Source organism: Cricetulus griseus, chromosome 4 (assembly GCF_003668045.3).
Source record: "Cricetulus griseus strain 17A/GY chromosome 4, alternate assembly CriGri-PICRH-1.0, whole genome shotgun sequence".
NCBI lineage: Eukaryota > Metazoa > Chordata > Mammalia > Rodentia > Cricetidae > Cricetulus > Cricetulus griseus.
In genome coordinates, this window is record NC_048597.1 from 186,284,197 (window position 1) to 186,311,568 (window position 27,372).

Genomic DNA, 27,372 nt, shown 5'->3' on the forward strand with positions numbered 1-27,372 from the left:
TAAATATATGCAAAAAACTAAAACGTGTGTATTTGGCTTTTATTCTCAGATGAGACATTTACATGACTGTTGGATTAGCCATCAGTTTCCATCCTACCAAGGAGAGAAGCATTTGGTAACTGGAAAGGCTATCAAGCAAGGGAGCTTGGCTGGATGTATCAGAAGCCTCCTTGTGTCATGCTTGGATTGGACACGGCCCTCTTAAAATTGGTGCTGGAGCGATGGGCAGCACACCAGACAACAGGATAGGAATATGTGGAGTGCAGATCAGGATTGAGGCACACTCCTGGGCCTGCAAAGGCTGGGGGATTGCTTCAAGTTTGAAGTCATACATACTAAGTCTACATAGTAAGCGCCAGGACTACATAGGCCCTGTGTGTGTGTGTGTGTGTGTGTGTGTGTGTGTGTGTGTGTGTGTGTGTGTGGAGAGAGAGAGGAGAGAGAGAGAGAGAGAGAGAGAGAGAGAGAGAGAGAGAGAGAGAGAGAGGGAGGGAGGAGATGAACTGTAGATCAGTCATGGAGTGCTTGTCTGTCTGATATGCATAAAGCCCTGGGTTCAACCCATAGCACAGTGTGAACCAGGCCTGGTGGTACACAGATAATCCCAACACAAGGGAGCCAGAAGCAGTAGAATCAGGAGTTCAAAGTTATTCCTGATTCATAGTGAGTTTGAGACCAACATGAGCTACATGTATGTTTAAAAAATAAAAGGGAAGGCAGGAGGGAAGAAAAGGAAATTCTGGTCTTCTGATTTTTTATATGCTTGCTAAATCCCAAATACTATGTTCACTTTCACATCAGATCCACCAGAGGGAGTTTGGTTAGCATCAGCTCTTAGGCTGTGTGTCAAGAGTGTTTGGGTGTTCTTAATCTGATAGCTAATTCTTTTTTGTTGTTGTTGTTTGTTTGTTTGTTTCTTCGAGACAGGGTTTCTCTGTGGCTTTGGAGGCTGTCCTGGAACTAGCTCTTGTAGACCAAGCTGGTCTCAAATTCAGAGATCCTCCTGCCTCTGCCTCCTGAGTGCTGGAATCAAAGGCATGTGTCACCACTGCCTGGCTGATAGCTAATTCTTTAAACATTCGGTTCCTTGCACACATTAAATGGTCTGTGGCATTTAGCCTTATATGATTAGCTGTCACTGTGTCAGATAGCACAGATGTAGAATACTCACATCACCACAGAAAGTGCTATGGAACAGTCCTATTCCTGATTGATGGCAGTTTGGGCTACATGGGTAGAAAAGGGTAAAACTGGAGGAGAAAATGGGATTTGGGGTAAGATGCTTTAGTCAAGTTGTCAGGCTCATGGGCAAGTGCCTTACATACTAAGACATCCCACTGGCCCCCAAATTCTCTCTTTGAGAGGAGGGTAAAGCCAACTGTGATACAGGCCCATAATCCCAACATTTGGGAGACTGAGGCAGATGAATTATGAATTAGAGTCCAATATAGGCTACACAATGAGTCTGCCTCAAGACAAAAATAAATAAAATAAATAAATAAATAAATAAATAAATAAATAAATAATGAAGAGCCAAGGGCCAGGTTAAAAGGCATGCATAGTGGCTCATGAAATCCAGCATTACAAAGCCTGAAGCAGGAGGGCCCTGAGTTCCAGTGTGTAGCTCCATAGCAAGTTGGAGGCTAGCCTGGGTTACATAGACCCTTTGTCAAAAATCAACTCAGAGGTAGATACATTCTGAAGGTTGAACCCAGGAAATTCATGAGTACAAAATCAACATGAACCATAGAGTGAGACCACTCATCTCAACAAAGAACAGGACAGAGTCAGGAATAGTGGCTCACACCTGTGATAGTGCAGTGACATGCACAGAAACCATAGAGAGTAAAAAATGTATCAGGAAACACAATGCTGGGACCAGAGTGGCCCAAATTCCTAAATACCAAAGTCTCCCAAGTAAAGATTTCAACCATGTGTAGCTATGTCTATGCATGCAAATTCCTTGAGTTGTCTTTCATGGTTTTCATAACTTGTAGATGCTACTATCCAGGTGGAGAGAAAAAGGATTTTTCTCTTATCAGTTTTGGTCCAAACTAAAAAGAGAAAAGCACGACCAACAAAAACAACCATATTTCCTTTAAACACTGCCATTTCTTGGTTCTCCATAGACCGAAGTTTCTGTCCTGCCCCATCCCGCTGCTATTTAGTCCAAAATAAACACGCAGAGGCTTATATTAATTATAAACTGTTTGACTGATGGCTCAGGATTCTTATTGGCCAGCTCTCTCTTAAATATTAACCCATTGCTAGTAACGTATGTATCACCACATGGTCTTGGCTTACGGGAGAATGTTCACACTTCCTACCTTCCCGGTAGCTACTCTTGCTTGTGTTCCTCCTCTCAGAATTCTCCTAGTCTGGTAGCCCCACCTATACTTCCTTCCTGGCTACATCTTTCCTGTCCATTGGCCAAAGCAGCTTTATTCATCAGCTGATAAGAGAAACATATTCACAGCATACAGAAGGACATCCCTCATCAGTTTTCTCTTTGTTTCTTGGTAAAGAGGCAAACAGCTGACTTGAGATTCTGGTTACAGCAGGAATCAGTCAGAGGAGGGAGAATCATTTAATTTGAGGCCAGACTGAGCTTTGCAGCAAATTTGAGGCCAGCCTGTTTGGCTGCATAGTAAACCCTTGTGTTTAAAACAAAAAGTGGAGGAGGAGTGCCCAGTATCTAGAGGTCAGAAGGAGATCATTTTGAGGGATGTTACATTGGGGATCAATGTGCAGTTTTAAAGATTAAAGTACATGAGTAATGATGGTGCAGAATCGTGTTCTAACAGGCTCTGGGAATTAAGATTTGTCAAAAGTTGCTTTTCTTTCTCAGCTCCAGCTTCCAGAATATAAACACACTGGGAGTGAAAATGGCCTGCCGGCAAACCCTGACCCTTCTAGCTCCTAGCTCTGGTATCTTGGGTACAGAGCTAAATCTGCATGCGCATATTTCCTGGCTTCCATTTCATCTTTTCTGTGTTGGAACACTGATATGGGTAAGACAAAAACAGATGAAGACTTTTACTTCTTTTTTTAAAGAAATATTTTATTTAATTAAAAATTTTCATTTGTTTTACCTCCTGATTGCAGTTTCCCTTCCCTCCTCTCCTTCTGTTCCCCATGACCCCCTCCTACTCCCATCCTCTCTCTACTCCTCCTCATCTCCATTCAAAAAGGGGCAGACCTCTCATGGGCATCACCAAAGCATGGCACTTCAAGCTGAGGCAGGACCAAGCTCCTCCCCATTCCCCCAGGCTGGCCTTGAACTCACAGAGATCTGCCTGCCTTTTCACATCTCTCTCTCTCTCTCTCTTTTTTAAGATTTTATTTATTATGTATACAGTCTTCTGCCTGTACACCACTAGAGGGCACCAGATCTCATTCAAAGTGTTTGTGAGCCACCATGTGGTTTCAGGAATTGAACTCAGGACCTCTGGAAGAACAGTCAATACTCTTAACCGCTGAGCCATCTCTCCAGCCCCCCCCCCCCAATCTTAATCCAAAATTTACTCAGGTTTACAAGTGTGTGTGTGTGTGTGTGTGTGTGTGCATGTGAACTGTATTTGATTAATAAAAAACAGTAGTTAGATGCGTTCATTAGCCTGACTAATACATTTTCCCATTCGATCTATAGCTCTACTCAAATGAAGAGCCCTGAGAGAGGCTTGAGCAAGAGGTTTGCTGTGAGTTCCAAGCCAGCTTGGGCTACAGTGAGACCCTATCTCAAACAAACATAGCCAGGTGCAGCACATGTAGGCAGGCAGATTTCTAGGACAACTAGGAATACATAGACGACTGTCTCACAAAAAATTGGAATGGGGAGCAAATGTCAGTAGGTTACTTTGTCAGTATTAACAAATACAGAGTTGTTTTCATTGTTCTTTTTGCAGTTTTGGTTTTGGAGATGCCTTCATGTCGTGTAGACTGGATTTGAACTCACACATAGCTGAGATTGGCCTTGAAACTGATGATGTTCATCCTCTCTCCACTTGCCAAGTTCTGGGATCCTAGCTGTGCACCACACACAGATGATTTGTGAGCAAACTGAACTATTCTCCAGGGATACCTTTGTCCAAGAGTTAGCTCTTAAGCCCTTTTATCTTAAACAGGAACTTGGTTAAGTGGCCAACCTTTCCTTCCTTCTCCAACAGGAACTTGCTATTAGGACTCCTTTTGTTTTTCAAATTTAAGTCTCACTTAAGTCTTCCCTTCTGAGATTTCATACCTTGTTGAGGCTTTGAATTTCTATGGCTTTTGTTGCTGTTGTTGTCATCTTATTTTCTTTTATTTTTGAGACAGAGCCTCACGTAGCTCAGGCTAGTCTCAAGTTCAAGCTGAGGATGACTTTGAACTCCTTGACCCTTCTGCCTCTACCTCCCTGGCTAGGACTACAGACATACACAATCACGATGGTTGTATGTGGAGTCAAACCCATTCCAGGCAAATGACTCCCCTACTCCTGAGCTACTCTCTCTCTCTCTCTCTCTCTCTCTTCTCTCTCTCTCTCTCTTGTGTGTGTGTGTGTGTGTGTGTGTGTGTGTGTGTGTGTGTGTGTGTGTGATTCTCGTGCTGGAAAGATTGAATGCAGAAATTTGCACATGCTAAGCAAACCCTCTACCACTGAGGAGCTGCCCAGGGTGGCCTTTTATTTACTCTATAGTCTAGGCAGGCATGGATTTGCCATCCTTCTGCCTCAACTTCCCAGATATCTGGGATTACGGTCCTATGCCACAGGGCCCAGCTTTGGTTTTGACAGCTTCCAAATCCCATATCCAATTATTAGGATCTTTTGATTGGTCCCTTGCCCTCTAGGTCCGCATTCATTACCTTCCAATTCCTACTAGCTGAACGTATATGGCGAGTACATATGAAGCCACAGGATTTGTCACTTCAGGAAAGTCTTATGGAGCTCAGTGTCTTGAGCTGACAGCCGTGAAAGGACAAGGAATGAAAGCTGAATTCATTCATCATTTTATCTATTACACAGGAAATACTAAGGTCTGAGAGGGTCTCAGAGTGAAATATCGGCCTCTTCCCTAATGTGGTTAATATGAAGAGGAAAGGTGACATTACCAAAGTAATCACAATTCCTGTGTAATGATGCTGTGCTCGTTATGGGGCTCTCCAGAGCAGTGATTGCCTTGAACAAGTTGATCTAAGAAGAAAAGATTGTGCTGAGACAAGGTGGAGGAACTGAAGAAATAATGGTGTATGGGATTAAGCTGAATCTTAATTACTTACTGCAGAGCGCAGTGCAAGCAGACCGGTAAACGTGAGGACAGAGTAGTCTCAGACAAACTACAATTCCCAGGAAGCACTGTGCGACCATGGACGGAAGTGAGGTGAGGCGCGAGCCGCAACCTTTGAGGGAAAAAGGAAGTGCTTGGGCGTCGCAGGGCCGGAGGCGCGGGGATAGGTAGGTAAGGGCGAGGCGCGGGAGTCTGGCGGGCCTGGGCTGCGGGAGCTACGGCGGGCGGGAGCCCGGGGCTCGTGTCGTCATAAGGCGGCAGCCGCCAGCCCGGCGAGCAGCGGGGCGAGCAGAAGGCAGCGGGCGGCCTTGCCACCCGGTAATCAGTCTTCTCCCGGCGTCGTCTCTTCTGCAGAAGGAGCACCATGTCCGCGGAAGTTCCCGAGGCAGCGTCGGCGGAGGAGCAAAAGGTGAGCGTGCGGGATGGCCCGGTGGACCTGCGGGAGCCTGATATGGCGGGAGCCGTGGCTGCGGGCCTGCGGGAGCGCGGCCTGAGGGAGGCCGGCCTGAAGGAGCCCTCCGCTGGCGGCTGCCTGGCGACACCACACGAGGCAGTCGGCTCCTCCCGCAACCAGGGCCCCGGCGGCTTGGACACCTAACGTTTCTTTCTCCCTGGTGCCTCGGCGTGTCACCTAAGTGTGTGAGAGAGCCAGGACTCGGGCCCCTGCTAGGAACCCAAGTTTTATAGTGAGCTTTCATTTGCTTAGGACCTTGTATCCGTCCCCCCCCCCCCCCCCCCCCGGAAGCGCTCCGACCACTTGTAAGCTTGAAGGTAACTCCTACAGCGGTGTCCCCATTCAGGAGGAGCGATGCAGATCTAGGTTAGGATTGTGAGCCGTTTGACCCCATGATCCGTTCCTAAACCCTTTGGGCTTCGGTTTTGTCGTCGGTATAAAGTCCCAGTAATAGTGCCCACTTCCCACGACTGCTGGGAGGCCCAAACGAGATAACGTAAATCCAGCACAACTTTGTGTTCAAAAAATGCTAGCCAGTGGGGTTTGCATGTGGTACTTGACTAAAATTAGAGAATTGGAGCGTTACAAATTTTCACTAGTTTAATCAGATATTTCTCGAAACATGGAGATATTTTTGTCAGCTCATTTGTATTTCTCTGATGAAGGAAAATGAGCTAGCAATAGGTCTAGGAATACGAGGCCTGTGTGTTTTTTCTGGGCTATTGCCTGCCCATTCCATCGTGATTAGTTATTCTGATGCCTTGCCTTCCTGGGTACATGGAGTCAATTAGCTAAGTAAGGAGAAGAGTCCTTGGTCTCGTTTCTTACATTGTTTGTGGAGAGTTCTCAACAATTTTTTTTAAAAATTCAAACTGTCCTTTTAATCCCAGCACTCAGGCAAAAAAGGAGGCAGATGTCTGTGAGTTCTGGGCCAGCTGGAGCTACATAATGAGACCCTTTCTCAAATTAATTAATTGAAAATTAATACCAAACTGCTTTACTGTAAATGAGATTTGGTCTAATGTGTAAACTTTCTTAGGACTTGTACTTAATGTTGCCCTGTAGATTAGTCTCTGTGCCCATTTCATATGTTCTTAGTTATATTAACTTTTCCTCTGTTATTTCTTCCATTGTAATAGTTTGGTTCTGATAGTACTTGTAAGTTGACTGCTAAAAAGAAGGAAAACAAAGATAATAAAAACACCACATTACTGGCCCTATGATACTTTGCAAAAGGAAAGATTTCTTCCTCCCTTTCTTCCTTTTTCTTTCTGCAATAGGGCTTCTGGGACAGCCTAGGCAAGGGTTTTGCCACTAGGGTCCCCTTCTGTTTTCATGAAGATAGCAAGTGAGAGAAAGAGATTATGTGTGTACTCAGCAAGCACTTTACTGACTGACTATCCACCCAGCCCCTATTTTGTCTTTTTTGGGACAAGGGCTGGTGTAGCTCAGAGGATGGCCCTGAAACTATTGACCTGTTACCATGCTGGCCCTAGCCTTCTTGTTTTCAGTGTTGATGTTGATTACACTAAGTTGCCCAGGCAGGCTTTGAATTTAGTGATCCTCTAGGCTCAGACACCGAATAGCTCAGGTTACAAGCCTCTGTCCTGAGGCCCAGCTGAGCAATGAATTTTTGAAGCCAAAAAAAATGCATACAGTTTAAGGATTACAGTCTTAGCAGTAATCTTAAATATTACCTGTTCATATTGTAAACTTTGACATGTTCATAATTGCTTAGGATTTAGGAACTCAAAGCCCACATCTGTCTTGTCTTAGATACACTGAGATGAATCTCCGTTTTAACTTGCTAGATAATGGTGTGGTAGGTAATTTTTTTTTTTTTTTTAATTTATTGAATGTTGGGGGCTATTTGTGGAGAGGTCAGAGAACAGCCTGCAAGAGTCGTTTTTCTCATTCTACCATGAGAGTTCCAGGACTGAACTTGGGTTGTCAGGATTAGTGGCTAGAGGCCCTACCCATGGAGCCTTATTGCTGGTCCTTTTTTAATTATTTTTCAGGCAGGGGCTCACTCTAGCCCTGGTTGCCTTTGGCTTGAAATGTTCCTCTGGTCTTAAGCCTCCCAAATTCAAGGATTACAGTCCAGCTGCCACTACACCCAGCTAAAATAATTTGGGATGACAAGATTTGTTCATTTATTGCCAAAGTTTGAAGTGTTGACTTCTAGAGTATAAAATACTTTTGATTAAAATAGCCTAGTACGATAGAAAGATGGCTCAGCAGCGAAGGGTACTGACTGTTCTCCCAAAAGACCTGAGTTCAAATCATAGCACCCACATGGCAGCTAACAACTGTCTGTAACTCCAAGATCTGACACCTTCACCAGACATACCTGCAGGCGAAACACCAATGCACATAAAATAAAAAGTAAATAAAATTTTTAAAAAATAGCCTAATACACTACCTGATATCAAGGATAACTTTAATGTTTTCTCTTTATGATTTTTTTTCTCCTTAAGCATTTTTCTAAGTTTTTTTGTTCTTGCTGTTGTTTCTAGCTCATGTCATTAATAAAATTAGAAGGTGTTGGGAATGTAATGTCCCATTTTGAATTGAAGATTAGCTGTAGATTTTAAGTGCCCAAGGCATGTACACTATCCTTAAACAGGAGGAAAATGTGCAAAGTCACTTCTATGTTCTTGTGAGCCAAATCACCTGTTTCTTCTATTGGGAAGAACAGTTACATGACCTAAAAAGTTGATTATTGCCTCTGTTCCTGGTTGACCTTTCAAATAAAGCCAAAGTATTCAGTTAAAAATACTTGTAAGGTTTTATGGTAGGTTAGCTTGTTGTTTTTAAAAGTTTAAGATAGCTAGACCCTCCAAGAAGTAGGACAAAGTCCCTGTTTCTACCCCTCATAAATGGTATACACTCATGGTAAGAGAAGAAATACACAGACCAATGGAGATTTAGAAAGCAAAATTTTAAAAAGAACAGGAAATCAGATACGTACCTATTTTTAATTAGGATATTAACTAAATATGTGTGAGCATAAAAATACAGATATTTGCCTCTTAATTTGTATCAGTCTTAAACATAAACACAGCCTATCCATATTCATTGTAGCTGGTATTGTGCTGAAACGAAATGAGAAATGGTAACAGCTGTTAAAAGTTAACTATCCCATAGGCCATGTGATAACTAAGTTCTTCTTTAACATAAGCTGTAAGATCATTTAACTATCTAGAACTGAAGATAGCTTAACATTTTAAAATTAGTTCTAGCGAGGCATGGTGCTTCGCACCTGATAATCCCAGCAGTCAGGAAGCAGAAGCTGCCCAGTATAATACAGTGAGCCCATGTGATACAGCATGAAAACCTTAACTTTGGCCTGCTTTAAAAATACGAACAAAATCAAATACATAATATGTATATGTGTGCTGTGGCTTAGGTTTGTTTGTTTGTTTTAAGAGGCCAGTAGCAAGTTTTCTGGAGATTATTTTTAATCAAACTAAATGTCTTAGAACAATTAGCTGAAGTAGAGCTCTCAACTGAAATAATTTTGTTAAAAGAACACCTGGCCAGGCTGGAGAGGTGGCTTAGTTAAAGAGCACTGGCTGCTCTTCCAGAGGATCTGGTTCTATTCCCAGCACCCACATGGTGGCTCACAATTATCTGTAGCTCCAGTTCCAGAAAATCCAGTGTCTTCTGACCTGTGTGTTCACACTAATAGTATATAGTCATTCATGAAGACAAGACACAAAGACTTAAAAATAATGATTTTTTAAAAAAAGATATGGGCCAGGTGTGATGGCACATACCTTGAATTCAGCACTCTGGAGGCAGAGGTAGGCAGATCTCTGTGAGTTTAAGACCAGCCTGGTCTATATAATAAGTTCCAGAACAGCCAGAGCTATGTAGAGAGACCATATCTCAAAAACAAACAAAAACCCCAAAAATACAAAATAAAAAAAGACAGGCCTGCTGGTTTTGTGCATGGTGGAAAGGAAAGAGAACTGTTACATATAATGCTTCAGTATAAAACCTCTAGTTCCAATCCACTCAAGTTTCTCTCAAAGGCTGCCTAGAGGTGCATGGTTCGGGAGTGACCTTGGACAGTCCTGGCTAGGAGTAAGTTTATCTGCCCCATTATCTGTCACAGGATGAAGTCCAAGCTCACCAGCCTTTCATCACATTCTCTTGCTTCATCTCCAGTAAGCCCTCTTCCTGCCCATACTGTTCTATTCCATTCTCTTGTTGATGCTTCCTTCATCCTCAGACAAAACCTGCTTGCCCAAGTCTTTGTGTATCTAAATCCTACATGCTTTTTTCTTTAATCAGAATTATGCTTGGTTACATGTGACAAGAAAATGAAACTAGTAGTACTTTAAACAAGACAGAAGTTGGCAGAGAAGCACAAAAAGCTAGCCCAGGACTGGGATAGTGGTTCTAAGGTTTATTGTGTCCTTTGTTGCTGCTCCTCCGATCTTAGCACCTCAGCTTTTAATGCAGTATGGCTGCCCCAGTTTTAGAAATCTTAAGCTCATTAAACCACAAGAAAGGACACGGGGCAAAAATATACTCTCTTCTTCATGGGAGAGCAGCTTCTTAAATCTTACACTCGTCTCTTACTAGTTGTTTGTTTTAATGTGTATGGGTGTTTTGTCTGCATGTATGTATATGTATATATGTGCTGTTTGGTGCCCTGGAAGGTCAGAAGAGTGCATCAGATATCAGATCCCCCTGGGACTGAAGTTATAGACCATTGTGAGCCACCATGTAAGTGCTGGGGGTTGAATCCAGGTCCTCTGGAAGAGCAGCCATTGCTTTTAACTACAAAGCCATCTCTCCAGCCCTGCTCTGATGTCTTTTAATGACAAATCTTGCCTAATACATTTTCCAGAACATCCCTAATCATATGTATGACATGACTGTTCCCTTATATCAGTTTTGAACAGATACAAATTGCTTCCTTCCCTCCCCCCAGGTTTTAAAAAATTCTAGTTAATCTTTATTTTCTGGAGCTGTTTTGTTACACCTTCTATGACTGGTAGACTTCGTTTTTTTCTGTTAAGACAGATTTCTCTCTCGTTTGTTTGTCCAACAGGGTCTCTTATCCCAGACTGGCCTGGAACTCAATGTGTAGCCAGGATAGTTTGAACTCCTTCCTTGCCTTATTATGTCTATCTCCTGAGTACTGGGGTTTCAGTCATGTCCCGTCCTATGGTGCTAGGGATGAAGCCCAGAGCCTTGTACATGTTAGGCCATCTACCACCGAATTACATCTCCAGCCCTAACAGCTTATTAGATTTGCTTCTGTTGTTTGTGTAAGATTTGTGCTTTATAACTTACTCTCCTGAGCCTATTAATTCTGTTGCATCAGATAGTCTCAAGCTGATGTTAAATCTACCTATGTAGAAAGTTTTTGGTTTTATGGATGTAGTTGAAGGACATTGTGTTCATTCTGGAGACTTTTACTTACTGTTGTTGCATGCCACACACTGGCAAATAGTAAGGATTTGCAGGACAAAAGTGATTATATAAATTGTTGACAGTAGTCAACCTTCCTAAAAGTATCTTTTCTTTTTTTGGTTTTTTTGAGACAGGGTTTCTCTGTGTAGCCCTGTAGACCAGGCTGACCTTGGACTCATAGAGATCCATCCACCTGTCTCTGCCCCCCAAGTGCTGGGATTAAAGGCGTGTACCACAGCTCCCTAACAGGTCTGTTGGGCTTTGATAATTCATCAGTGCTTTAGTGAACATATTGCTATAGACCAGGCTAACTTGATCTCTAGAGAGCCACCTGCTTCTGCCTCCTGAGTGCTAGGATTAAAGGCTTTGCCACCACACCTGCCTAGCTTCCTTTACTATTGCTTTTTAAGACTTGGTTTTATGTATTATATCTTGGCCTTGAATTCCCGATCCTCTTGCCTCCACTTTGTATATGCTGGGGTTGCAGGTATATGCCCAGCTTTTAAGCTTTTATTTAACAGCTTAAAACAGGGTCTCATTTTGTTGCCCTGGCTGACCTGGAATTACTAGGATGCCCAGTCTGTCCTCTAGCTTGTAATCTTGCCTGGAATTTTGAGATTGCCTGGCTCTTATTAGTTTCTTATTGCCCTTCCCCCACCCCTGCTGTGGATTAAACTCAGGTTTTCCTACTTCCCAAGCAATTGATCTACCACTGAATTAAGTCTACACACATACACAATCTTTGTGTGGCATCCTTTTTGTTTTGAGGCAGGGTATCACTGCCCAGGCAGGCCCTGGACTTACCGAAAACTTCCATAGACCCATGAATGCTAGAAATGTTGGCATACATAGTGACACCTGATCATTGTTCTCTTTTCTTTTTTTTCTTTAAAATACTTTACCATGGACTTGTGAGATGGCTTAAAGTGTTAAGGTTCTTGCCTTGAAACCTGACTACTTTGATCTCCAGATCTCACATGGAATAAGAGAACCCACTCCTGCAAGTTATCCTTTGACTTCCTCACTTCCATTATTGTGACATGTGCATGCCCCCACACAATACACACACACACACACACACACACACACACACACACACACACACACACACACGCATGGGAAAGAAATTACTGGGTCTTTTTTTTTTTTTAATCAAGTACTTGTAAGATAAAATAAGCAAATGCTGTCTGCTTTGAGGAGGGGCACAATGAGCTCTCATTAAGTTTCTCCAAGCTGATCTTGAACTCTCATATTCAAGTTATCTCTAGGTTCATGACCAGGGGTAGATGCATCAAGGTAATGATGTCTGCCTGGTACGTAAATGCATAAATGTGCTGGTTTCAATCCTTTTTTTTTTTTTTAATAGTAAGTTGGTAGCTGCTCACACTGATTAATATAGGAAAGACCAGAGTTTCTAGGATTTGTCTAAATTCAGACAGAAATTATTCCTTGTAACAACAAAGTCCACAGTAGCCAGAACAGCTTCTCTGCTCCTGACACTGCTCGTAGTTGAAATGGCAGAAATCATCACCTAAGCGTTGCTGCCTTGCCAGTCACCTCCAAGGGGGAGATTTTATTCCTCAGGTAAAATAGCCCACTTCCTGGGTGGGCTTCTAGTGCCAATTAGATTTCCTTCAAGGACAAAACTACAGTGATTGTCTTCGATCCCCGTTGTGGTACTGGTACCTACTTGGAAGGATCAGACATCTGTGTGCATGTTATACAACACACAGGCTTGTACCTTGTCATCCTTGGGGACCAGTAAGTAGCACTTGCCATCCCATGCCTGCCATGGGAGCTGCACAGAGAGCAGGGCTTCTGTATTTCTGTTTGTTTGTTAAGACAGGGTTTCTCTGTGTAGCCCTGGCTGTCCTGGAACTAACTTTGTAGACCAGGGTGGCCTCAAACTCAGAGATCTACCTGCCTCTGCTGGTATTAAAGGTAGACACAGCCACCACGTGGCTGGCCTATGTCTTTCTTTCTTTCTTTCTTTCTTTCTTTCTTTCTTTCTTTCTTTCTTTCTTTCTTTCTTTTTTTTGGATGCAGTTTTGTTTGTGTATGTGTCCCATAGAGACTGGAAAAGGGCACCAGATCTCCTGGAGCTGGAATTATAGACAGTTATGACCTGCCATGTGGGTGCTGGGGAATTGAACCCAGGTCCTCTGGAAGAGCACCCAGTGCTCTTAACTGCTAAGCCATCTCTCCAACCTCTGTCCTATATATTTCTAATTATACTTTTGTCTTAGTATCTGTTACTCAGTATTAATATAGGTACATTAGCTCTTATTTGAGTAGGGCTTGTCTAGTATATTATTTCCCCTGTGTTTATTTTCTTCCTATGTCACTTATTTTTAAAATTTACTTGACTAGTAGCTAGTTTTGGCTTTGTTTGGTTTGGTTTGTGTTGGGTTTTCAAGACAGTTTTTCTCTGTAGCTTTGGAGACTGTACTGTGAACTTGGTGTGGTAGTCCTTTGGCTCTGTCTTCTCAAATACTGGTATTACAGGCATGACTGTCCCTCTTGAGTTCCAGCTCAGATTTAAATGGACACGCCATCAGTCCTTTTATGGTTCTTACGATCATTGATACTTAAGGGTTTTGTTTTCTCTTTTTCTCTTTTTCAATTTTTAAAATTATTTTTATTTCATGTGCATTGGTGTTTTGTCTACCTGTGTAAGGGTGTCAGATCCCCTGGAACTGGAGCTAGAGACAGTTGTGAGCTGCCATGTGGGTGCTGGGAATTGAACCTGGGTCCTCTGGAAGAGTAGCTGGTACTCTTAACTACTGAACCATCTGTCTTATCCCCACCCCCCCTTTTTTTTTCTCTTTCATCTTGCCTTTTGCTGCTGCTTTTTCCCCCTTTGTTCACATCATGTCTATTCTCTACTTTTGTTATTATTGTGCTGGGGGGGGGGTAATGTATTTAGTTCCATTATTATTTAACTTCCCCTGTTGATTTTCTTTTCTTTACTACTAAACTACTACTAAACTAAATTGGAAGTTTTATGCTTTATTTTTGTTTAGTTAGCTCCCTGTAAATCTTGATTATGCAAGCCAGGTGGTGGTGGCACACACTTTTAATCTCAGTACTCAGAAGGCAGGGGGTACTCTGTGAGTTTTAAGGACAGCTTGTTCTATAGCAATAAGTACCAGGACGGTCAAGTTTATACAGAGAAACCCTGCCCCCCCCCAAAAAAAAAAGATCACTTACGTGTTTATTTTCTCATGGCTCTGACTCAACATCTGATAAAAGTAACATAAAGGAAGGGTTTATTTTTGCTCAGAGGTTGAGGATACAGTTCATGATAGTTAGGAGTATATGGCAACATGAGCCAATGCATCTGTAGCCAGGAGTAGAGATGAATGCTTGTGTCCATCTTTTTCCCCTTTTCCTCCCTCTAATAATTAATGTGTGTGTGTATGTGTGCACTTGTGTGTGTCTGTGTTGTATGTAAGTGCACATTTGAAAACCAGAAGAAGGCATCGCATCCTTTGGAGCTGAAGTGACAAGTGTTTGAACAATACTTGACTTACTACGTAGGTGTTAGGATCCAAATTCCAGTCCTTGTGATTATACAGCTCCTCTTAAACCACTGAACCATCTCTTTATTCCACTTCCTTTTTTAAATTTAGTGTAGTGTAGTGTAGTGTAGCCTCTGAAATAATATTGACAACATCTAGGGTAGATCTTGCCACATAATTAATCCATCTGCAAACTCCTTTACAGATATGCCTACAGATTCTGGTTCCTATTGTGTTTTGACAGTATAAACCATTACGACTTCCAAATTATAAACATTTAAATTATAAAAATACTATCCTGTTATGTGTTTTTCCTTTTTATCTCATTTTGTTTTTATAGCACTTCGAATTGAACTTGGGGCCCTGCCCTTTCTTGGCAAGTGCTCTACACTGAGCCACACCCCAGCCCTTTATTGTTGTCTACCATCCTCTCAGATGCTGGAAATTGTGAGTTCAGAGCCTCTGTGCTCTATGACATGGGCTACATCCCAGGCCCTGCATTCCCCACTCCTGTTATATATTTCCTTCTCTTCATCTCAAACCTTTCCCCCCCTTCTTCAGTTTTCTTTCTTTCTTATCTAAAGTAAATGTTGGGGGATGTCTTGGATGTCCAAGAACCTGCAATCATAGCAAATTCTGTGTCCACTTCCATTTTTAACATAACTACAGGTAAAAATTATTCCACTTGATTTTTATTAAGCATTGTATGAGGAAGGCAAGCACAAAAGCTACTTGGCGTATTTCAAACAGAGAGGAAATGGTTTAGGGTGCTAGATTACAAATTCTTGAAGGGGTTGGAAGAACGGAAAGGAAAAAAAGATATTTCCAGAGGCAGGAAATGAAGAATGTTTCTGACTGGTAGGCATTAAGTCCTATTTCAAGCCTCCATCTTCTACCCCACTCCCGTGTAGCTGTTACAAGAGCTTCTGATTATCCGTGGATACCCTACTGGAGGAACTCACAAGGGCCTGTGGCTCTGTAGCAGCATGGTCAAGAGAAGAAGGGGTTCTTTTCATCTAATTGTAATGCAGCTTGGGAAATGTAGTTTTTAGCCTTCTGTTTGTTCTGTTTTGGGAAGCATGTAGAGAAGAGCAAGAATGGCTAAATGCCAGCAGCCACAGCACCTCACCTCACATGTTTAATATCTCTATAAGCAAATCTGTAGCTGGCTAAAATGTTCGTGAAAGTCCTAGAATTTTAGTGAATGTCTAGCCATTTGGAGTTATTTAATGTAAGGTCATAAAACTTCTGCATCTGCAGTAGGTTAAGAATGTTTTGTATGGTTCATGAAAACTATTGTGGAAGTCTTGATAGTGCTTAACTTCATTTTAAAGTGTAGCTTAGGTCTGTCTTTGCATATCTTTCCTTGTTGCATACAGAACATATGTTTGAATTCATCTAGGTAATTTTACTAGCAGCACTTTGTAATATTATGTTATGTGTTGGCAAGGACATTCAAGAATTGGATTCTCCTCCTCCTTCCTCTATCCTTCAATCCCTCTCTTACCTCTCCTCTCCCTGTCCTTCCTTTTTTAGAAATGAGGTCTCATTGACCTCAAACTTTTGAGCTCCTAGGTTCAAGTAGTTATTGGAAGAAGTGGGTTTGGGGTGAGAGAGGGAGAGGGAGAGAGAGAGATGGGGAGGGAGGGAGGGAGGGAGAGAGAGAGAGAGAGAAGAGAGAGAGAGAGAGAGAGAGAGAGAGAGAGAGAGGAGAGAGGGAGGGAGGGAGAGAATATGTGACTCTGTGTAGAACAGCCTAGCCTCATTATTTTTTCGTGTGGGTGCATGTGACGGTCAGAAGACAACTCTCAGGACTTGGTACTTTTCCATCTACCATCAGATTCAGAGATTGAACTCAAGATTGTCAAGTTTATATAGCAAGCTCCTGTGCAATCTTAGCTACTTAGCTGCTGTGTATCTTCCTGGCCCAAGAAAATCTGATATTGACAAGAAGATTTGAAAGTGCTGGGACTAAAGGCCAGCAGTTGACTTTGACTCCTTTTCAATAAGCATTATTTAAAATGGGCTAACTGGACAGGGAAACCCAAGAATAGGGCTTTTCATCCAATTTTGCTTTGAAATTGCAGCTCTGTGAATGCCAGAGGGTTGCAGTAGATTTGCATAGTGAAGGGTGAGCAGCCAGCCACTAGGTGTCACTAATGCTCTAGAACACCTTGCAGTAGTCTGAACACCTTATTTTTGTATTAGTATCTCTAGTGCAGTCTTTCATATCTTTACCTGGTTGGCTTCTAAACTTTGTAAGACAGAAATCATGTATAAAATCAGGTTTGAAAAACTCCTTAAGAACTGACCCAGCACTCAGGAAGCAGAGGCAGGTGGATTTCTTTGAGTCCAAGGCCAGCTTGGTCTACTTAGTGAGTTCTAGGACAGCCAGAGCTGCAGAATGAAACCCTGTCTCAAACAACAAAACACTCCTTAAAGAATGATGATATTGCAGCTAGTTTTTAATCTTGACTTGAGCATACAACTAAAATTTCGTACCAGCTTCAATAGTGGGCTTATGAAGGCTTACCTTGTAACAGTAATAAGCAGCATGTTGATATGTATACACACTGAAAGATACCCAGGGTATCTTGAACTTTTGGACAAACCATTCTTAAATGTAAGGACTGGAAAAATCATTATTTAGAATCTTACCTGTGTGCAGCATATGTGTGAATAGCCACAGAGATTGGAAGTCGCCAGGTGGTGGCATACACCTTTAATCCCAGCACTCAGGGAGGCAGAGGCAGGAGGATCTCTATGAGCTCGAGGCCAACCTGGTCTACAGAGTGGATTCTAGGACAGTAGGAACTATGCACAATGAAACCCTGTCTCGAAAAAAAATAAAGAGATACATGAAACTGCAGCCTAGAAGGGAGAATTAGGATATCTGAAGCAGAAAAGGCAAGTTTATGTAAAGAGAATGGAAAACAAAGGATATCAGCCTTTATCAAAATCCTCTAATACAAAGTGTGGGGTATAAGGGAGTTGTTGAGGGTCAAGTGGTGATAATACATAAAGTGAATAGAATATGTATAAATGTAATTTTGAGGAAAAGCTACAAAAAAAATGCATGCCATTGAAAAGTTCCTAGATAAGTTATTTACTTGCTGTATAAGAACAGTTGGTTTGACATTTATAGATTTAACATTTCTGCTATTTTACTTCATAAATAATCTTACAGATTCAAAATGTGCCAAAATGTGGTTTTCCCAGTTCATAATGAGTCTGGTAGCTAAAAATGCCCTTGCCAGCTGCCCAGCTTCCCATCATAGGAGACCTGTGATTTTCTTGATTCATTGTTCCTGTCATTATGTGATAAATTCTTTCCTGTAAGACAGCATGTTGAAGAATATGGGCTAAATCAAGATAGGTGTTTGAGAAAATGGTTTTGAGAGAGTGGCAGGACCAGGGTTATAACTGAGTGCCCCCAAGTTTAATCCTTAGCATAGAATGGGGATATTTAATGACAGTCTTTTTAGACTTCGTTACCTAAAAATATGTGATCTTTTTGATATGAACAGAATTTACCATTTTGTTGGTTGGAGACAGGGACTTATTCGTTGTAGGCTGACCTTGAACTTGCTATAGTCTTCCTACCTCAAGACTCTTGGGAGCTACGATTATAGGCATGGACTCTCACACCTAGTCAGATGTGAGATTGATGAACATATTCCTCTCCTTTATAGATATCAAAGCTTCTGAATGGATTTCATTAGGAAAGATAGGCTAGTATTTGGGCGGCTGTTAATGTCTAGTAAAGAGTCTAAGGAGTTTAAAATCATACATGATTTTGAATAAAAGGAAATCAAAAAGGTCTTTTAAATTTTGATAGTTTTAAGAAAATTCTCTAAATATAGACAAAGAGCTGAGGAGTTCCATAGAAGGTGACTAACTATAAATGTATTATACATGACTGGAAAGTAACTGCAAGCAAGACTTGAGAGCTGAGCTATCTTGGTATTTTTATCCAGTGTGTGGGGTGTTATACATGCATCACAGCTATATTAGAACTATCACATGGGACATTTGAGAAGAAAGACAGAGGCGTTTGAAAGGTTTCTGTGCTTGGTTTCTTAGTCAGAGGCTGTATTACTTGGCATTCAACAACGAAAGTCAGAATCCAGGTATTAAAAGGTAAATTATTTTCAAAAACAAAAATAATTTACTTTAAATTATTTCAGGAAATGGAAGATAAAGTGACTAGTCCAGAGAAAGCTGAAGAAGCAAAGTTAAAAGCAAGGTATCCACACTTGGGACAAAAGCCTGGAGGTTCCGATTTTTTAAGGAAACGATTGCAGAAAGGGGTAAGTTGTTGAGTAATGTCTTTCCTACCAGGGAAATGAACTCAGTGTGCTGACAGGCTATGAGATGAATGTTTGCATTTTTTATCTTTGTGCTTAGCAGGTGTATGTGTTGTCTTTGTCAGTATTTTATATAGTTCATACCATAAATATGTATGAAAAGAATCAATTATAATATTTTAAATTATAAAGTATTTCAAGTATGTAGCATAGTACAGATAATAATGTAAAAGAATTCCTGTAACCACCATCTTCATTTAATATTGATATTTTGTCGTCTTTCTAAGAAAAAAATGTAGACATAATTCAAACCTACCCTGTATTTTCTGTATAGCCCCTTTCCCTCTTCTCTTCAAAAAGAACCAGGGTCTAGAAACTGGTGTTTTTACCCCACCACCCTTTTAAAGCTTATCTATTGGAAAGCAAGCCATACACAGCATCCAGAGGCTTAGGATCCTTTGTATTTGGATGAAATGATCACTCGAAAAATCATTACATTTGCTTCATAGTTTGTTCCTTTAATCCAATTTACACATTATAATTTTAATAGTTCAAATTACTGAAAACATTTCATTATTTCTTAGCACTGGAATAGCAGTGCTACTTGTTTGCTTTTTATTTTCTCTCAGTTCCTTTTGCTTGAGAAAAAATAGGAAAATTAGAGTTAAGGCACATTTGAATTCTTTACCATGTGAAGATCAGAGAATGATGAAGTGTATGTGGAAGTCCATTCTTACTGTATAAGATGCTAGATTTTTGTTTCTCTTTAAGTAAATACCCTTAAGTGTATTGGTGTCTGCTACTTAACATACAAAAAACAAGTCTGTGGGTATGCACCATCGTTACATATGGACTGTTTTCTCAACTCAAAAATCAAAAAGTAATTTTTAACAAATGATTTTTACAGGTATAAACAAATGCTGTGTTTCTTTTTAACTTGGGAAAATGAAAGGATTCACATAATAATATATGGACAATTAATTAGAAAATGCAAATTTTCTATGCCATAAAACAGAATCTAGTAGGGAAATTATTCCAAAAATCAGGGACCTTAGAAAACGTTAGCATGACCCTAAATAAGGAAATTTAACAGAGGAAATATCACTGTTAAAACAGAAAATGTTTACATTCATGATAGAAATCAATGAAATTTCATCATACTAAATTCAACCAAGGTGGAAAATATTTAGAATAATTCCTACTGCTGAGCTTGGAATTAAATGTAACTAATGGATTACTTGTTTTCTATAAACATTAAAATCACTGCTCTTAATTTTGAAAGTGTTTTATGGAAGATTTATGGAAGTATTTACATTATTTGACTAATCTTTTATAAATTAATGTAAGGATATAATTCAGTGTGAGAAAAAATATCCTCAAATTTGAAGCTTATTTTTCCATCTTATTTTACTATAATTAGAAGCTGCATCATTGTTCAACATTAGAGAAATAATAAATTGTAATTAGTCAACAAAATAGAATATGTGGCATTTAAAATCATGATTGTAAGATCATGTAGTGGGTAAATGGAAATATCAAAGTGAGAACATTCATCAGGAATCTAGCCATACATGTTCATGGACTATCTACTTACAGAACCATACTATTAGGTATGTTTTCAGGTATGACATAGTCATGTATAATCCTGGCCATTATAGATTCCTGTTTGCACTTAACTGGTTGGTAGTATTTGGGAGATGGTTTCTTCAAAGCAGAATTAATGTACCCTAAAGTTGATGTCATAGATGTAAATAGTTGGAAATGAAGGAAATGCCACTTGAATCAAATAATTCAAATATAGAATTGAAATGTGTTTGGATGATTCTTTATTCTCCCAAACTATCAGTTGATAAGCTTTTTTGTTTCAGAATTTTTTAAAAGTCTGAACCACCAGATTCTAGTTTTCATTTTCCTCTGCGATGATAGCTAAGAGACTTAGTTTCTATTTGAGAGGATTGAATTACATTTGATTACCATAATGGATCTTTTTCTGTATTGTACCCATTGGTGGTATTATAAAATTAATGTTAGTATTTTCACTGGGCTTTAACAATAATACCATGTACATGGTGAGTTACAGCCCATCAAAGCAAGTAAGGATTTGAACAGTGTAGCCCATGATTTTCTGTATTTTTAAGGTTTGTAAAGTACCAAAACTGAGGACCCAGTTCTAATAAACATGACTTTAAAATCTGTTGTGTTAGATGATCACATACATAGTGTCAGTGCTGCTCAATTTTAATGGGAATTCAGGCATAGTGGAATGTATGTAATGCCAGCACTTGGGAGGAGAAGGCAGGAGGATCAAGAATTCAAAGTCATCCTGCTACATAGCAAGTTAGAATTTGAGGCCAGCCTAGGCTACATGAGACATTGTCTCAAATGAATGATTGAGTAAATAAATAAATGTATGTATGTGTGTATGTATTCGAAAAGAGGCTTTTGTAAGATTGCCTTCCATATGGTGTAAAGTATGTTTTATTTGGTTTTAAGGTGTTCATTTTGCTTGAGAATAGTCTATTATAGCTCACACTGGCCTGGGACTAAGTAGCCCAGGCTGGCCTCAGATTTGCTCTGATACTCCTGCTGCACAAAGACTCCAAATTGAGGATTATAGGAAGTAATCTAGTATATATGACTATATCTATATCTATGTGTAAACTAATGAAGTTTAGAAATTGTTAAATAGCTAAAAACTGCTAGACCCTAACCTGAGAAAAAGCAGCCTCCTTCGCCTGTACCACCTGTCAGTGTCTGCTCTACTGGGATTGTTCAGACTCTCTGGGCTTCACTGTATGTTTAAACTCTAGCCATAATAAAATGTAACTATTATTCTCTTCAGTAGAATATCCCAATATGCAATTAAATGAGATCCTTTTTATGATTAAATTTTTCTTAGTATGAAATAGTTTTAGTTAGAAATTGAGTTCATTAAATTGAAGGAAATTATACAGTGCTTAGGCCTGCAAGATGACAAGAGAGTAAAGGCTCTTGCTGCCAAGACTAACAACCTTAGTTCAGTCCCCAAGACTCACGAGGTAGTATGAGAGAAACAGCTGTGAAAATTGCCCTCTGACCTTCACATAGACTCTCTTGACACACATATGCACTAAATAGATGCACAAACAAACATAAAATATTTATTTTAGTTATTGGTGTTTAGTTTCTTACTTGTAAAAAGTTACAAGTAAGAAATTTACCAGGCTGCTTTGTAATCCAAATGCCAGCCAGTAAAAGAAGCTATGCTCTATTTTCCTTTTTAAGACAGAGAAGTTGAAGCAAGCTTTTGAGTGTGTCTTCCTGCCTCTATTTCCCAAGTGCTGGGATTCCAGGTGTGCCACACATGCTTAGCTAGAAGTAGCTTCTTGATTTGGGGGCAGTAGAATTCTACACTCATTTTGAAGTATCATGCAGAAATGATATTATGGCAACCTTACAAGTACCTTGCCCACATTTCATTGTTACTGCTCCATTTAAAACTTGTGCAGTACTATCCAAAAAGTGGTTTCTAATCATAGATCCATTGGCCATAGGCCAGATCTGACTTATCAAAAGAATAGTGTTGAGGGGGGTCGATAATAAAACTGTTTCCTAGACCATTCAGTAGACTTACACTAGCTGTGAGTCCCAGCTACTTCATTTTAGGGTCTTTAAAGTCTGAGAATTTTTTTTTCTACTCATTATTTATCCAGGCCATCATCTCATCATTGTATTATTTCCTTGTGCCAAAACCATACTTTAATGACCCAAACCATCTTTGATTTTAAAGGTTACGGTGTTTGCTTTAGTTGATCATCCTCTGGTTTTGCTTGTAGACTGTCATCAGTTTTATCACGGTGTTAGAAGACCAGGGTTTCTTCATTCTTCCAACCAAAACCAGTCTATAGTATAAAAAACTTTTAAACTCTAATTGTTTCTGTTTTGTTTGTTTGTTTGTTTGCAGCAAAAGTATTTTGATTCTGGGGATTACAACATGGCAAAAGCAAAGATGAAGAACAAGCAGCTTCCTGCAGCAGCCCCAGATAAGACAGAGGTCACTGGTGACCACATTCCCACTCCACAGGACCTTCCTCAGCGGAAACCATCCCTGGTTGCTAGCAAGCTGGCTGGCTGATTAAAAGAGCTGAACTGCATGAGTCTTCTAATGTCCTTTATTTCTCCTTACTACGTTACTTACCCACTTTCTGTTTCCTTTCACTCACTATGTCATTTGAGACTGACAGCTTTGCAGGTAGTGGTAGTATGTGCTGCTGTTGTAAGGGAGCATACATGTGTAGAGGTTTCGGTTAGTTTAACAGTGCACTGATGCAAAGGACATGTAACAGCAACTTAAGTTACGATAATTGTACATATTACCTAGCTGGTATAGGGCTGGCTCCAACAAGTAGCAAGCAAGTTCTACAGCTTTAATGTTCTGGCTTTCCTTACTTCCTCGTAATTATAGCTTTGTATGTTACTCTTATTTAATAGAACCTCAGTTGTATTGATTTCTTCTGTATTTTCTTTCCTTTTGAATTTTGTAAGACAGAAGCTTAAGACCACAAGTTGGAAGACAAGTCACATAATTCAGACACAAGTAAATGGGCTGCAAAAGATTTTGAATAACTACTTGGACTTGACGGCCTTAAACCTGCTGTTCCAGCTTTAACAAGAGCATCTTACCTGGGCGATATTTGCCCGTTCTGATGTGACTTGTGTGACTCCAATGCTTATCAGCTGTCGTTGAAGCTAGTGCTCTTCCTGGGTTCTGCAGTGTTGGGACAGCTTTCTTTGTTGAAGACATGAATGGGTGTGCATGTGCACTGACTATTGCATTCACTTTTGTGCCATTTTTGTAAATACAATAGTTTTGCACAACCTTTTACAAATGTCTGTATTAATTTCACCATATTAGAAAGTAGATAATGTGCCAACCAGAAGCACAAGACTTCCTACACAAATCTGCCCACCATTTCTGCTTTTGTATAAGAATAGTTTACAATCATGAGCTTATTAGAATACCAAACTGAAATCTACTCAGCCTGATACAGAATTAAGCGTTTTCATTTGTTACTAATATTCATGACTTTCAGTGGCCTTGTACAAATATGATATGTTGCTTAGGCATATCTTTTGTTCTATGCAGAACATTTCATTTTGACTCTTACAAAACATTACAATTCATATAATTTATATAAACTTTCTTAATGTAGAAACTTTTTACTTCCACACTCAACTTTGGGGATACTAAAGTTAAAGGCTTGCATTCTCTGCCTTCTATATTCTTCTCAACCCCCATCTTCTCTTACTTTGCTTCTGTGACTTGTGTTGGGCTGTCCCATTTATAACAGAATATACATGTCTATCTTTACTTTTTAAACTTCCTTAAATAAAAGGATTTTTGTGAGGGATTTTTGTTATGCTGAGGATCAAACCACTGTCTTCAAAGTGCTTACCAAGCACTGTACCATGGAACTACACTCTTATTATCCCTAAGCAAGCTTTATAATGAAGCAAGTAGTTGAAAAGATTGGTCTAGGAAACCATGTCGGCATAAGCTGAATTCTGGTAAATAATTTTAAATAATTAGGATGAACTAGGAGAATTGGGCTTCTAATAATTACAGGGATTTACGTGATAGGTAAAACATTAAAATATTTAGGTATCTTCTATACTTATCATTTTAATAAAATATCAGTTTACTTTTTTGGGGGTTTATGTGTTAGTGAAAGCATTAGCACACATTATTGGGGCACATTTACTATTCTCTTAGAGCTCTTACCCCAAGATGTCTGGCCTGGGGGAAGCATATTGAGCCACAGCAGCCTGAGCTGATATTGTTCTTTCCCTTCATCTTGGTCTGAGACGACCACTATGGAATCCAGGCATCGTTTTTTATGGTGACTACATTTATGCACCTGCTCTCCTATGGCTCCACACTAGTGATTAGTCCTGCTCCATTCAACCTGAAAGGCAGAAAACGCACTCTACACTCCGAATTGGTAATTTAACAGCTCAGTTCTATGTAAATGTATTTGTAATGATCAAATGGATTATCCTGTAGTCACCATAGGATTGGTATCTAGTTGTTGTTGTCGTCGTGGTCCCCCCATGGATATTTGCAAGCCCATCACCATTAGGTTTAAACATTAGGTGAATCTGAAATCAGAGTGACCATGCTTTTCCTGACCACCAGACTCAGTTAATGACAAAGTGAGTAACACCTGCTTGAGTTTTGATTTGTAAAATAGGACACTGATATTTAACCTACCTCAAGACTTGAGGATCTGTGAAATACTAAGTGCCCCAAATAAAATATCACTATCAAAAGTAAGTTTCCTCACTAAACCAACCTGCCTTCTATAAAGTAGCAGTGCTTAAATAAAATCTCAGGATTTTCCACAAGGAAAGACCTGTTACGGAGTTACACGGACAGCTGCATAGCTTCTCTAGTAAGGATTTGTACGGATAGCTGCATAGCTTCCATTATTGGTGCTTGAGAGAAGTTTTACATTTTCCTGTGTTTTGTTGTGCTTCAAAGCTCAGTTTATTGTAAACATTTTTGCGGGCTCTTTGGTCATCATTTAGTGAAGATTTTGATTAGATGAGCTTAATTGTTCATTTCTATGTCAAAATTGTGTCTAAGGAATGGCTAGTTTTAATGTTAGAGTAAACTGAAGTTGGTAAAATACTAAAGGCAAACTGGCTAAAGTTTAAGTCTGTTTTTTCAGTGGCTCTTACGAGAATATCTTGAAAGCTACATCTGACTAACAGTTGTGGCTTGTGTCTAGTTGGAGTAGCATTTGGATCTATTGGAGGGGGCATGTTTGTAGTCGACAAGTTGTTAGATAAGTTTGTATTGCTGATCTGGAAACATGTCCAAACTATTCAAGGCAGTCATGACAAGGCCTCCACTTGTTATTACTTCCATAGTTAGAATTAGTTGCTTAACCAAAGTATACCTCTGAGTATTGGTAGTCATTACTAAGTGAGACTTGTATTCTTAATCTAAATATCACAAAGTCTTGTCAAAACTGAACCATTAACCCAAACTCTGCTCTAAACTTAGTATTGGATGGTCAGAAGCAGGTAGCTTGTAGGAAGAGCAGTTCTGAGTGGTTACCAAGGCCTTCTCTGTGATAGCCTCATCACATCCCCCAACGTTCAAACTCACGACTTCATTGTAACCCATTTCCATCACCATGTTTGTCATTGAAGCCCACTGTAAGCACTTAACTTTCTAAAGCACCATCTTGATCTACTTGGCATCTACTGCCAGTCTTACCCGGGTCTCTTTCTCCAACTTCTCACTACAACTTTTAGAAATTGTGATCAAAGGAACTTGTAGTGGCTCATCTAGAGGTGATAATTGGATACTGTTAACTAGTTGAAATTTTTTAAGTAGGTAGACTTATGGGTTTCAATTCTATAAATTACTTGTGGTGGTGACACCCATTCATGTATGTTTATGTGGTATTTATCAACTAAATAGTAGTAGAAATCATCTCACTCTAGTACCATGCCCTCCAATCTGTCACTGCATCTCCACCATTTGATATGCAATAGGACACTGCCTATATGCAAAGGGCCAACATAAATGCCTTTTCTTGTTAAAGATGTCTGTAGAGTTGGCAGTTAATGCTGAAGTTTGTCAAATAGCCCTTCCAAACTTATACTTGTAAAATACACCCAAAATAAATGGACCTACCTAATTTTTATTGATTTTAATATGCAGTTTTGTCTTATTTGTTAATGTTTTTCAGTATGTTTTCTGAAGCTAAGCCACTATGAAGAAATTACTTGTGGTCTTGGATTTTTGTTCTAATTTAAATGTGCTAATGAAACCCTGCTGTTCTCATCTTGTGTATAAAATGCTCTAGTATTATAAAATACTGTAGTATTACAGAAAGATGGTTGAGATGGGTAGAAATAAAGTTTCAGGAAGTCTACGGGATTGAGGGTATGGCTTAGTTGGTAGAGTGATTACCTACCTAACATGCACACAACTTTGGGTTCAGTTCCTAGCACTTTAAGCTGGGTCTGGGTGCACATTCATGAAACCTCATCGGGAGGCAGGAAGGGGGATCAGGAGTTCAAGGTCATCCTTAGTCACAGCTTCATAAGAGCATCTCAGAAAAGTTCTAAGAAGTCTAGGAATGAATTCTTCAACATAGATGAATGGTAGAGCAGAGCCAAGTGTTCAGGTGGCATTAGAAAGCAGTTACTGTGAAGGTTGAGTGGGAGTTAGAAGAAAGTACATTTTGGGTGAAGGAAACTTCATTCTCACAAAGACAAAGGTGGACAAAGGAAAGCTTATGTAAGGCAGGTTGGTTGAAAGCAGCATGTAAGCTTGGTTTTGTTAAATTTGGCCCTCTCTACACTCATACTCACTAAATATCTCCATGATTTCACCAACT

At 40.0% G+C, this 27,372-nt stretch overlaps 1 protein-coding gene across 3 annotated transcripts; it reads left to right on the forward strand.

The window, feature by feature from the left end:
* Positions 1-5,327: 5,327 nt before the first annotated feature.
* Positions 5,328-26,683, forward strand: Arpp19 (cAMP regulated phosphoprotein 19). Of its 3 annotated transcripts, none has more exons than XM_027411151.1 (4): positions 5,328-5,431; positions 5,619-5,673; positions 18,857-18,979; positions 22,920-26,683. In XM_027411151.1, exons 1-4 carry the CDS (start codon positions 5,343-5,345, stop codon positions 23,088-23,090), a joined length of 438 nt encoding a protein of 145 aa, XP_027266952.1. In that variant the 5' UTR covers positions 5,328-5,342; the 3' UTR covers positions 23,091-26,683. The 3 variants fall into 3 exon arrangements, with proteins under 3 accessions (XP_027266952.1, XP_027266953.1, XP_027266954.1); XM_027411152.2 differs by having other exon boundaries at positions 5,403-5,435; XM_027411153.2 differs by lacking the exon at positions 5,328-5,431 and adding an exon at positions 15,010-15,116 and having other exon boundaries at positions 5,633-5,673.
* The last annotated feature ends 689 nt before the right edge of the window (positions 26,684-27,372 follow it).

Bases quoted from the DNA above. Each gene is read 5' to 3' on its own strand.
- Arpp19 (XM_027411151.1), top strand. From the start codon at position 5,343: ATGGACGGAAGTGAGGTGAGGCGCGAGCCGCAACCTTTGAGGGAAAAA. The intron at 5,432-5,618 runs GTAGGTAAGGGC...TCTCTTCTGCAG, and splicing joins GGCCGGAGGCGCGGGGATAG to AAGGAGCACCATGTCCGCGG. The intron at 18,980-22,919 runs GTAAGTTGTTGA...GTTTGTTTGCAG, and splicing joins GGAAACGATTGCAGAAAGGG to CAAAAGTATTTTGATTCTGG.